The sequence below is a fragment of the Triticum dicoccoides genome, chromosome 2A (assembly GCF_002162155.2).
Source record: "Triticum dicoccoides isolate Atlit2015 ecotype Zavitan chromosome 2A, WEW_v2.0, whole genome shotgun sequence".
Lineage (NCBI taxonomy): Eukaryota > Viridiplantae > Streptophyta > Magnoliopsida > Poales > Poaceae > Triticum > Triticum dicoccoides.
Genome location: NC_041382.1, coordinates 715869401 through 715881636, shown reverse-complemented (window position 1 = coordinate 715881636; position 12236 = coordinate 715869401). Strand labels below are relative to the sequence as shown.

The window sequence follows — 12236 nt, the reverse complement described above, 5'->3', positions numbered from 1 at the left end:
TGCGTTCTTTCTTCAGGTGGTTTTACTAGGCTCAGCTCCAGATCATCGCATACAAGGTGATTTTAGCAACTTAGCTGCTAAACTGCATGGTGAATTTGATGGTCGCGTGAAGCTTTGTTTAACTTATGACGAGCCACTATCACATTTAGTAAGTCTCAGGTCCTCTTTCAGTGGCCCCACATATTAGAACTGGATTATCTTTACTAAATAAAATTCATGATCCTGTTGTAGATATATGCTGGCGCCGACTTCATTCTCGTGCCTTCCATTTTCGAACCTTGTGGTTTAACACAGCTTACTGCTATGCGATATGGATCCATCCCAATTGTTCGGAAAACTGGAGGTATTTATAATGTCTTGACATCTCCATGACATTGTGTTGTGTTGCATCGCCTGTTAGCAGTAAAAGACATGCAATGCATTGTGTGCAGGCCTTTATGATACCGTTTTTGACGTGGACGATGATAAGGATCGGGCCTGTGAACAAGGCCTTGAGCCGAACGGATTCAGCTTCGAAGGAGCTGACAGCAATGGCGTAGATTATGCTCTCGACAGGCAAGTATAACCTATCAGTCCTCTTTCGAAAAGAAAAGTATAACCCAGCAGAGTTACATGCACTGTAACGGCACACAAAGCGTAATTCATGCCTCCTGTCCCCCCTGCTCCATTTCAGGGCGATCACCACATGGTACGACGCTCGCGACTGGTTTCACTCCCTCTGCAAGCGGGTCATGGAGCAGGATTGGTCCTGGAACCGGCCTGCTCTGGACTACATGGAACTGTACCATTCCGCGCGCAAGAACTGAGACTTTAAGCTGGCAGGGAGAAGAACAGATGAAGTTCCGGGAGTGGGTTTGCCAGGTTTTGCGACATGCCAATGTCTCACTCCATATGCCGTTCTCCGGAAGCCATTCTTTGGGCTCTGAGAAGAAGTATTGGGCTTCTGCATCCCTCTGCGATAGGCTGAGATGTGAGCTGTTTACTTTATCCATTGATCATGATATCGCAGCATGTGACACGCAGACGTCAAATGTGGCACACGGCAAAGTTCGTTCTAGCGGGAGTCTTCAGTTTTCGCAAACATGTACCAATGCAAATATGTTCATTTTACGGTTATGTAGTCCTTGAAGATGTACATATTTTGTAAGCTGGCAGTTAGATTCTTAGGGCCGACGCTCAGTGTAGTAGTAGTATTATTTTCTGCCTCGTCTTCTGAATAATAAAGTGCATATCAAATGGTGTAGTATATCACGTTGGCATCTCAAAACTCGAAAGCATGTGTTACATTCGGCAGCACTTGAGCATGGGGAAGCTGAGCTCTCTGTTCTGATTCTGCTGCATGCGCCGCGCACATCTAATTACGAAATGAAAGAATTGGAATGAGACAAGCAGCTTTGACTTGGCATAGCCGGTGCCGGTGCCGCCGCCGACAGTGATCAGCTCGCCGCCGCAGCAGCACCTTGACACGACGACAATCTTGTTGTCGTCTGCCCTGATGTTGTCCATCAAGACGTATACGCCGAACCTCGCCACCGTCTTTGTGGAGCCCTTCTTTACTCGACGGATCCTTTGCCGTATGTCCCCTCTCCGTGATGTGCGTCGGTGGCTGCGGGAGTTTCCATGAAATGAGCAGCGGTTCCGTCGACCACGGCTCATGCGTGAATCTGGCATCGGTGGTGGCTATACCTGGCCAAACCTTGGGCCAGGCTTTGGGCCGGGCCGGGCCAAGCCCGAGACAAAAAAACCCAGGCCCGGGCCTGGTTTTTAGGCCCAAGCCCGGCGGGCCTTGGGCCGGGCCCCTTCAAAAAATGGCAAAATCAACAGGCCCGGCCATCGGGCTCAAAATCTAGGCCCGAGCCTGGCCCGGGAGTAGCGTCGGGTCGGGCTTCCCATAGCCAGGACTACTGGTGGCATGTTGTGCTACGGATAGAATTTCGTTTGATTTGGTTCGATTTTGATTGTAAGTGACTGATGCACTACTGGAGGTGGATTGCCTTGCTTTATCTTGGGTCAGCAGCACGATGGCATCGAGGACAAAGTGTCGGAGGCTTATGGGCATGGCCAGCGCCCAATACAACATGTTTGGAAGAAGGTGAATTTTGGGATGCCAGTATGAGCCTACGAGGTAGTTGCATAGGACATGACAAAATTTCCTAGTTTATGCTACTTAATTTGTGCTAGAATTGCAAAATTGAGGTGTGATCTATGTGAAGAGGGAAATAACATGTTTTATTTCCCTGTCCACTTCGCGTTCCGAGGCCATCTTCGGTTTTTGCCCTAGCCTGGCACTTTGCTAAAGGGTAGAATCTTCATCTTCAACCTCTACATCAACCCTTGCCACTCCCATGGCAATCTGGGAGTAGTCCAGCTTCGAGGACGAGGGTTTGTGGTGTAGAGATGTGCCATCTCTCTCTCTCTCTCTCTCTGTGTGTGTGTGTGATGGTCTGGCTTATCAGGGATGGTAGACCACTCATATCAATAAGGAATTCCTTCTTTTCCGGGAGCCCATTCGGAAAGAACTCCAAAGTTAAGCGTGCTCAGGTTGGAGTAGTTTCAGGATGGGTGACCGACCGAGAACTTGCTCCCGGATGCGCACGAGTGAGGACAAAGTACGCAGAAAAGACTAGTATTGATCTATGGGGCCAGTCTAGATTCCGCCAGGAGTAACGACCACCGGCGGGTGTGCTCGGGGCATTACAAGTTGGTATCAGAGCCGACCCTCGCGGTTACACGGATGTTTACGGACAGGTGCGCGGTCATGTTGTTCATGACATTTGTGACCCGTCGTGGCACACGATATGGCACATGTACCGGACTGAATACACAGACGTATGTGCCAAGAGGGAACGTTTCTGTGCCCCGACGAGGACGTCGGTTCCTCTGAGTGGGGGTGTATGTGATAGTCTGGCTTATTAGGAATGATAGACTATTCATATCAATAAGGAATTCCTTCTTTTCCAGGAGCCTATTCGGAAAGAATTCCAAAGTTAAGGTGTGCTCAGCTTGGAGTAGTTTCAGGATGGGTGACCGGCCGGGAACTTGCTCCCGGGTGCGCACGAGTGAGGACTAAGTATGCAGAAAAGACTAGTATTGATATATGGGGCCAGTCTAGATCCCGTCAGGAGTAACGACCACCGGCGGGTGTGTCCGGGGCGTTACACACACACACACACTCTCTCTCTCATTGCCACCATGATTGCGATCTTGGGCATTGATGATTAATTGAATTGTATGATATAGTACCACTTGTGACAAGTACCTTTATGGATCAAATCTTGTTCATGTTATATTCTTGAACTTAAGGAGTTAATGAGATTACAAATGCATGTCTAGTATAATCCCTGGAGACACCCAGGAGACATTGGGTGACTCATTAGACAGACTAAACAGCTAGATCATATGGTGTCTGTGTAGTAAAATCACTGGGGCTACCAGGGTGACATTTGGGGTGGCTTAATATATTAAATTTAGAAAGAGAACTTTGAGGTGGTTGCTATTTGCGCACCTATGAGATCTCTTCCAGAATTGATCCAATCAAAAGAAACTTTTGTAGGGTAACGTAGCAGAAAACAAAAAAAAATCGACCTACGCACCAGCCCAGGACCACTATGGAGATTGCATACATGGTTCGATCTTTTTTGTTACCGACTCGTAGCGCAGCGGGAAGTAGAGTCGATGACGATCGGCGGTGCAGATCCCCGCAGCTAGGATTTACAACCTCCCAACCGCGAGGATGTATACCCTCATCTGCTCCTCAGACAGCCCTCCGGGAGGCAGTCGAATAGCCCCCCGGACAGTGTCGCGGACAGCCCTTCGGAAGGACCTTCAAAACTCGAACAGCCCTTCGGGAGGACCTTTGAAACTCGGACGGTCACACGGACAACCCTCCAGGAGGCACTCACGAACTAAGACCGAAACTACGATCTCTCTACAGAGTTGCACACATACGTTGTCATCTATCCGGCAGGGCTTCGCCGTCCAGAACTAGTTCCTGCCGGAATCCAGACAGCCTTTCGGCTCTACGAAACTATTTCGCGGGGAGGGAGAGAGAAGCCAGATCATTGCATGGCACTTGTATGTGAGAAGGGATGAGGAGAATGGCAGCCCATTCTCCTCCTTTTATAGGCCAAGGCAAGGGGTGGGGTGGTGGAGGAAATACCAAAACACCCATGCTACATGTCCCACATGAAGGATGAAATGGTAACTCAAGTGGGGCACCAAGGGGACACCATGGAGGCACCCCCTTGGCCAGCCACAACCTTGCCCCCTCCCATGGGGGGGGGCAACAAGCCACCAACATGTCTCCTAGAAACATGGGTGCTCCCTAGACAAAAAGCCACCAAAAATGTAATCCCCGATTCGTGGGATCTTGTCCCCTCATGCTGAGACAAGATGTTTTCCGCGAAACATTTTTTCTGGAAAATTCCGGAAGGTCCCAGAACATTTCCGTCAGCCTCTAAAATTATTCTGGGCACGATCCGAAACAATTCCAGTGTGGTGATTTTTATCAGCAAAAAGCAACAACGGCGGTTATGGCAGCTCCGGAACATTTTCGGTTTTTCTCTCCGAAAATTCCCCAAAGTTCCCAGACCAATTCTGGGCCCTCTAAGAATTTCCAGGCGACCGCCGAAACCATTTTGACCTAATAATATATTCCAAAACAACTTTTCGGTTTTACCGAAACTCTTTCGGTGTTCTCTCTCCGGAACTCTTCCGTTGTCTCCGAAACTTTTCCGGTAACTGCTACCTCTTGAGCACTGCGTTAGATTTCTCCGAAGAGGAGAGGATGACGCAGCAAAGTAGCGTAAGTATTTCCCTCATTTTTTAGAACCAAGGTATCAATCGAGTAGGAGGCTACGCGCGAGTCCCTCGTACCTACACAAAAACAATACTCAACGCAACCAACGCGCTTAGGGGTTGTCAATCCCTTCACGGTCACTTACGAAAGTGAGATCTGATAGAGATGATAGATAATATTTTTGATATTTTTTGTATAGAGATGCAAAGTAAAAAGTAAAAAGCAAAGCAATAATAAAGTGATGGAGATTGATATGATGAGAAAGCGACCCGGGGGCCATAGGTTTCACTAGTGGCTTCTCTCAAGAGCATAAGTATTCTACGGTGGGTGAACAAATTACTGTTGAGCAATTGACAGAATTGAGCATAGTTATGAGAATATCTAGGTATGATCATGTATATAGGCATCACGTCCGAGACAAGTAGACCGACTCATGCCTGCATCTACTACTATTACTACACTCATCGGCCGCTATCCATCATGCATCTAGAGTATTAAGTTAAAAACAGAGTAACGCCTTAAGCAAGATGACATGATATAGAGGGATAGTTTCATGCAATATGATAAAAAAAACCATCTTGTTATCCTCGATGGCAACAATACAATACGTGCCTTGCTGCCCCTTCTGTCACTGGGAAAGGACACCGCAAGATCGAACCCAAAGCTAAGCACTTCTCCCATGGCAAGAAAAACCAATCTAGTAGGTCAAACCAAACTGATAATTCGAAGAGACTTGCAAAGATAACCAATCATACATAAAAGAATTCAGAGAAGATTCAAATATTATTCATAGATAGACTGGATCATAAACCCACAATTCATCGGTCTCAACAAACACACCGCAAAAAGAAGATTACATCGAATAGATCTCCACGAGAGAGGGGGAGAACATTGTATTGAGATCCAAAAAGAGAGAAGAAGCCATCTAGCTACTAACTATGGACCCGTAGGTCTGAAGTAAACTACTCGCACTTCATCGGAGGGGCTTGGATGATGATGTAGAAGCCCTCCATGATCGATGCCCCCTCCGGCGGAGCTCCGGAACAGGCCCCAAGATGGGATCTCGTGGATACAGAAAGTTACGGCGGTGGAATTAGGTTTTTGGCTCCGTATCTGATCGTTTGGGGGTACGTAGGTATATATAGGAGGAAGTAGTACATCGCTGGAGCTTCGAGGGGCCCACGAGGCAAGGGGCGCACCCTAGGGGGGCGCCCTCCACCCTCGTGACCGCCTCGTGGCTTTCTTGACGGAGGGTCCAAGTCTCCTGGGTCTTATCTGATGAGAAGATCGCGTTCCCGAAAGTTTCATTCCGTTTGGACTCCGTTTGATATTCTGTTTCTCCGAAACACTGAAATAGGCAAAAAACAATAATTCTGGGCCGAGCCTCCGGTTAATAGGTTAGTCCCAAAAATAATATAAAAGTGGAAAATAAAGCCCAATATAGTCCAAAACAATAGGTAATATAGCATGGAGCAATCAAAAATTATAGATACGTTGGAGACATATCAAGCATCCCCAAGCTTAATTCCTGCTCGTCCTCGAGTAGGTAAATGGTAAAAACAGAATTTTTGATGCGAAGTGCTACTTGGCATAATTTCAATGTAAATCTTCTTAATTGTGGTATGAATATTCAGATTCAAAAGATTCAAGACAAAAGTTCATGTTGACATAAAAATAATAATACTTCAAGCATACTAACAAAACAATTATGTCTTCTCAAAATAACATGGCCAAAGAAAGCTATCCCTACAAAATCATATAGTCTGGCTATGCTCTATCTTCACCACACAAAGTATTTAAATCATGCACAACCCCGATGACAAGCCAATCAATTGTTTCATACTTTTGACATTTTCAAAACTTTTTCGATCTTCACGCAATACATGAGCGTGAGCCATGGATATATCACTATATGTGGAATAGAATGGTGGTTGTGGAGAAGACAAAAAGAGGGGAAGATACTCTCACATGAACTAGGCGTATCAACGAGCTATGGAGATGCCCATCAATAGATATCAATGTGAGTGAGTAGGGATTGCCATGCAACGGATGCACTAGAGCTATAAGTATATGAAAGCTCAACAAAAGAAACTAAGTGGGTGTGCATCCAACTCGCTTGCTCACGAAGACCTAGGGCATTTTGAGGAAGCCCATCATTGGAATATACAAGCCAAGTTCTATAATGAAAAATTCCCACTAGTATATGAAAGTGACAGAATGAGAGACTCTCTATCATGAAGATCATGGTGCTACTTTGAAGCACAAGTGTGGTAAAAGGATAGTAACATTGTCCCTTCTCTCTTTTTCTCTCATTTTTTAGGCCTTTTCTCTTTTTATGGCCTTTTTTTATTTTTCGTCCGGAGTCTCATCCCGACTTGTGGGGGAATCATAGTCTCCATCATCCTTTCCTCACTTGGGACAATGCTCTAAAAATGATGATCATCACATTTTTATTTTTCTTACAACTCAATACTTAGAACAAAATATGACTCTATATGAATGCCTCCGGCGGTGTACCGGGATATGCAATGAATCAAGAGTGACATGTATGAAAGAATTATGAACGGTGGCTTTGCCGCAAATTCGATGTCAATTACATGATCATGCTAGCAATATGACAATGATGGAGCATGTCATAATGAACAGAACGGTGGAAAGTTGCATGGCAATATATCTCGGAATGGCTATGGAAATGCCATGATAGGTAGGTATGGTGGCTGTTTTGAGGAAGGTATTTGGTGGGTGTATGATACCGGCGAAAAGTGTGCGGTATTAGAGAGGCTAGCAATGGTGGAAGGAAGGAAAGTGCGTATAATCCATGGACTCAACATTAGTCATAAAGAACTCATATACTTATTGCAAAAATCTAGAAGTTATCAAAGCAAAGTATTACGCGCATGCTCCTAGGGGGATAGATTGGTAGGAAAAGACCATCGCTCGTCCCCGACCGCCACTCATAAGGAAGACAATCAATAAATAAATCATGCTCCGACTTCATCACATAACGGTTCACCATACGTGCATGCTATAGGAATCACAAACTTTAACACAGACATTTCTCAAATTCACAACTACTCAACTAGCATGACTCTAATATCACCATCCTCATATCTCAAAACAATTATCAAGCATCAATTTTTTTCTTAGTATTCAACGCACTCAAAAGAAAGTTTTACAAATCTTGAATACCAAGCATATTATTATTAAGCAAATTACCATGCTATTAAGACTCTCAAAATAATCTAAGTGAAGCATGAGAGATCAATAGTTTCTATAAAACAAATCCACCACCATGCTCTAAAAGATATAAGTGAAGCACTAGAGTAAAACTATAAAACTCAAAAGATATAAGTGAAGCACTAGAGTAAAACTATAGAGCTCAAAAGATATAAATGAAGCACATAGAGTATTCTATCAAATTCCAAATTATGTATGGCTCTCTCAAAAGGTGTGTACAGCAAGGATGATCGGGGTAGACTAACAAGCAAATACTCAAATCATAAAAGACGCTCCAAGCAAAACACATATCATGTGGTGAATAAAAATATAGCTCCAAGTAAAGTTACCGATAGAAGTAGACGAAAGAGGGGATGCCTTCCGGGGCATCCCCAAGCTTTGGCTTTTAGGTGTCCTTAGATTATCTTGGGGGTGCCATGGGCATCCCCAAGCTTAGGCTCTTGCCACTCTTTGTTCCATAATCCATCAAATCTTTACCCAAAACTTGAAAACTCCACAACACAAAACTTAAAGTAGAAAATCTCGTGAGCTCCGTTAGCGAAAGACAACAAAAGACCACTTCAAGGTACTGTAATGAAATCATTATTTATTTATATTGGTGTTAAACCCACTGTATTCCAACTTATCTATGGTTTATAAACTATTTTACTAGCCATAGATTCATCAAAATAAGCAAACAACACACGAAAAACAGAATCTATCAAAAACAGAACAGTCTGTAGTAATATGTAGCTACCGCAAGATCTGGAACCCCAAAAATTCTAAAATAAATTTCTGGACGTGAGGAATTTATCTATTAATCATCTGTAAAAATAATTAACTAAATATCACTCTCCAAATAAAAATTACAGCAGTTCTCGTGAGCGCTAAAGTTTCTGTTTTTTACAGCAAGTTCAACAAGACTTTCCCCAAGTCTTCCCAACGGTTCTACTTGGCACAAACACTAATTAAACACAAAAAAACACAACCAAAACAGAGGCTAAATAATTTATTTATTACTAAACATGAGCAAAAATCAAGGAATAAAAATAAAATTGGGTTGCCTCCCAACAAGCGCTATCGTTTAACGCCCCTAGCTAGGCATAACAAGCAAGAATAGATCTAGGTATTGCCATCTTTGGTAGGCAATCCATAAGTGGCTCTCATGATAGATTCATATGGTAATTTTATTTTCTTTCTAGGGAAGTGTTCCATGCCCTTTTTTAATGGAAATTGAAATCTAATATTCCCTTCCTTCATATCAATAATTGCACCAACCGTTCTAAGGAAAGGTCTACCAAAAATAATAGGGCAAGAAGGATTGCAATCTATATCAAGAACGATAAAATCTACGGGCACATAATTCCTATTTGCAACAATAAGAACATCATTAATTCTTCCCATAGGTTTCTTAATAGTGGAATCCGCAAGATGCAAGTTTAGAGAGCAATCATCAAAATCACGGAAATCTAGCACATCACACAAAGTTTTGGGAATAGTAGAGACACCAGCACCCAAATCACACAAAGCATAAAATTCATAATCTTTAATTTTAATTTTAATAGTAGGTTCCCACTCATCATAAAGTTTTCTAGGGATAGAAACTTTCAACTCAAGTTTTTCTTCATAAGATTGCATCAAGGCATCAATGATATGTTCGGTAAAGGCTTTATTTTGACTATAAGCATGAGGAGAATTTAGCACGGATTGCAACAAGGAAATACAATCAATTAAAGAGCAATTTTCATAATTAAATTCCTTGAAATCCAATATAGTGGGTTTAGCATCATCTAGGGTTTTATTTCTTTTAATCCCACTTTTATCAATTTCACCATCAAGATCTAAATACTCCAAATTTTTAGAACGCCTTCTAGGTAAAGGTGGATCATATTCAGTCCCATCATTATCAAGATTAATATTGCAAAACAAAGATTTAATAGGAGACACATCAATAACTTTTAGATCTTCATCTTGATTTTCATAGGAATGCGGTTTAGCGGCCATCTTATTGACTAAGGTAGCTTGCATATCCAAAATTTCAACAGTTAATTTTTCAAGACGAGCAATTTGGGATCTTATACCATCAAATTCTTTAGACATATCATCGAGCTCTTTATTCATATAACTCATAAAACCTTTTTGTTCCTTAAGCTCATTTCTAAAGAAATTATTATGCTCAAATTGCAAAACCATAAACTTCCTGACGTTGTTTCCGATCTCCTCTAACCTTTTAAGGTGAAGATCGCCGAATCTAGGAAGAGCCATCGCGACAAACAAGCAATCCAACACACGAGCAAACAAAAGGCAAACGGGCAAAAAGAGGCAAATAGAGAAAGAGAGGGGGGATAGAGAGAGAGAGGGCGAATAAAACGACAAGGGTGAAGTGGGGGAGAGGAAAACGAGAGGCAAATAGGCAAATAATGTAATGCGGGAGATAAGGATTGTGATGGGTACTTGGTATGTTGACTTTTGCGCAGACTCCCCAGCAACGGCGCCAGAAATTCTTCTTGCTACCTCTTGAGCACTGCGTTGGATTTCGCCAAAGAGGAGAGGATGATGCAGCAAAGTAGCATAAGTATTTTCCTCAGTTTTTGAGAACCATGGTATCAATCCAGTAGGAGGCTACACGTGAGTCCCTCGTACCTACACAAAAACAATAGCTCAACGCAACCAACGCGCTTAGGAGTTGTCAATCCCTTCACAGTCACTTACGAAAGTGAGATCTGATAGAGATGATAGATAATATTTTTGGTATTTTTGGTATAGAGATGCAAAGTAAAAAGTAAAAGGGCAAAGTAAAAAAGCAAAGCAATAATAAAGTGATGGAGATTGATATGATGAGAAAGAGACCCGGGGGCCATAGGTTTCACTAGTGGCTTCTCTCAAGAGCATAAGCATTCTACGGTGGGTGAACAAATTACTGTTGAGCAATTGACAGAATTGAGCATAGTTATGAGAATATCTAGGTATGATCATGTATATAGGCATCACGTCCGAGACAAGTAGACCGACTCCTGCCTGCATCTACTACTATTACTCCATTCATCGGCCGCTATCCAGTATGCATCTAGAGTATTAAGTTAAAAAAGAGTAACACCTTAAGCAAGATGACATGATGTAGAGGGATAGTTTCATGCAATATGATAAAAACCCCATCTTGTTATCCTCGATGGTAGCAATACAATATGTGCCTTGCTGCCCCTTCTGTCACTGGGAAAGGACACCGCAAGATCGAACCCAAAGCTAAGCACTTCTCCCATGGCAAGAAAAACCAATCTAGTAGGCCAAACCAAACTGATAATTCGAAGAGACTTGCAAAGATAACCAATCATACATAAAAGAATTCAGAGAAGATTCAAATATTATTCATAGATAGACTGGATCATAAACCCACAATTCATCGGTCTCAACAAACACATCGCAAAAATAAGATTACATCGAATAGATCTCCACGAGAGAGGGGGAGAACATTGTATTGAGATCCAAAAAGAGAGAAGAAGCCATCTAGCTACTAACTATGGACCCGTAGGTCTGAAGTAAACTACTCGCACTTCATCGGAGGGGCTTGGATGATGATGTAGAAGCCCTCCATGATCGATGCCCCCTCCGGCGGAGCTCCGGAACAGGACCCAAGATGGGATCTCGTGGATACAGAAAGTTACGGCGGTGGAATTAGGTTTTTGGCTCCGTATCTGATCGTTTGGGGGTACGTAGGTATATATAGGAGGAAGGAGTACGTCGCTGGAGCTTTGAGGGGCCCACGAGGCAAGGGGCGCGCCCTAGGGGGGCGCCCTCCACCCTCGTGACCGCCTCGTGGCTTTCTTGACGGAGGGTCCAAGTCTCCTGGGTCTTATCTGATGAGAAAATCGCGTTCCCGAAGGTTTCATTCCGTTTGGACTCCGTTTGATATTCTGTTTCTCCGAAACACTGAAATAGGCAAAAAAACAGCAATTCTGGGCTGGGCCTCCGGTAGGTTAGTCCCAAAAATAATATAAAAGTGGAAAATAAAGCCCAATATAGTCCAAAACAGTAGGTAATATAGCATGGAGCAATAAAAAATTGTAGATACGTTGGAGACGTATCAGTGACTTTCTCTCAGACTCCCTGTCTAGTATTCAGCAGATAGATGACCCTTAAGCGTGTGACCCTATATGTTCGGTGAAGTATAGACATGACCTGGAACCCCTTTAGATCAATGATCAACATCGGAGCCGTGGACACC

General features: G+C 43.3%; 1 protein-coding gene across 1 annotated transcript in view; it reads left to right on the top strand.

The window, feature by feature from the left end:
* The window catches only part of LOC119356535 (starch synthase 3, chloroplastic/amyloplastic-like), a 7975-nt gene extending 6691 nt beyond the window's left edge, over positions 1–1284 (top strand). Inside the window, exons 13-16 of the mRNA XM_037623503.1 lie at positions 17–148; positions 232–343; positions 432–555; positions 674–1284. Of these exons, the coding sequence (XP_037479400.1) occupies positions 17–148; positions 232–343; positions 432–555; positions 674–806 (501 nt within the window). The 3' untranslated portion in view covers positions 807–1284. The remainder of the gene's footprint in view (positions 1–16; positions 149–231; positions 344–431; positions 556–673) is intronic.
* The last annotated feature ends 10952 nt before the right edge of the window (positions 1285–12236 follow it).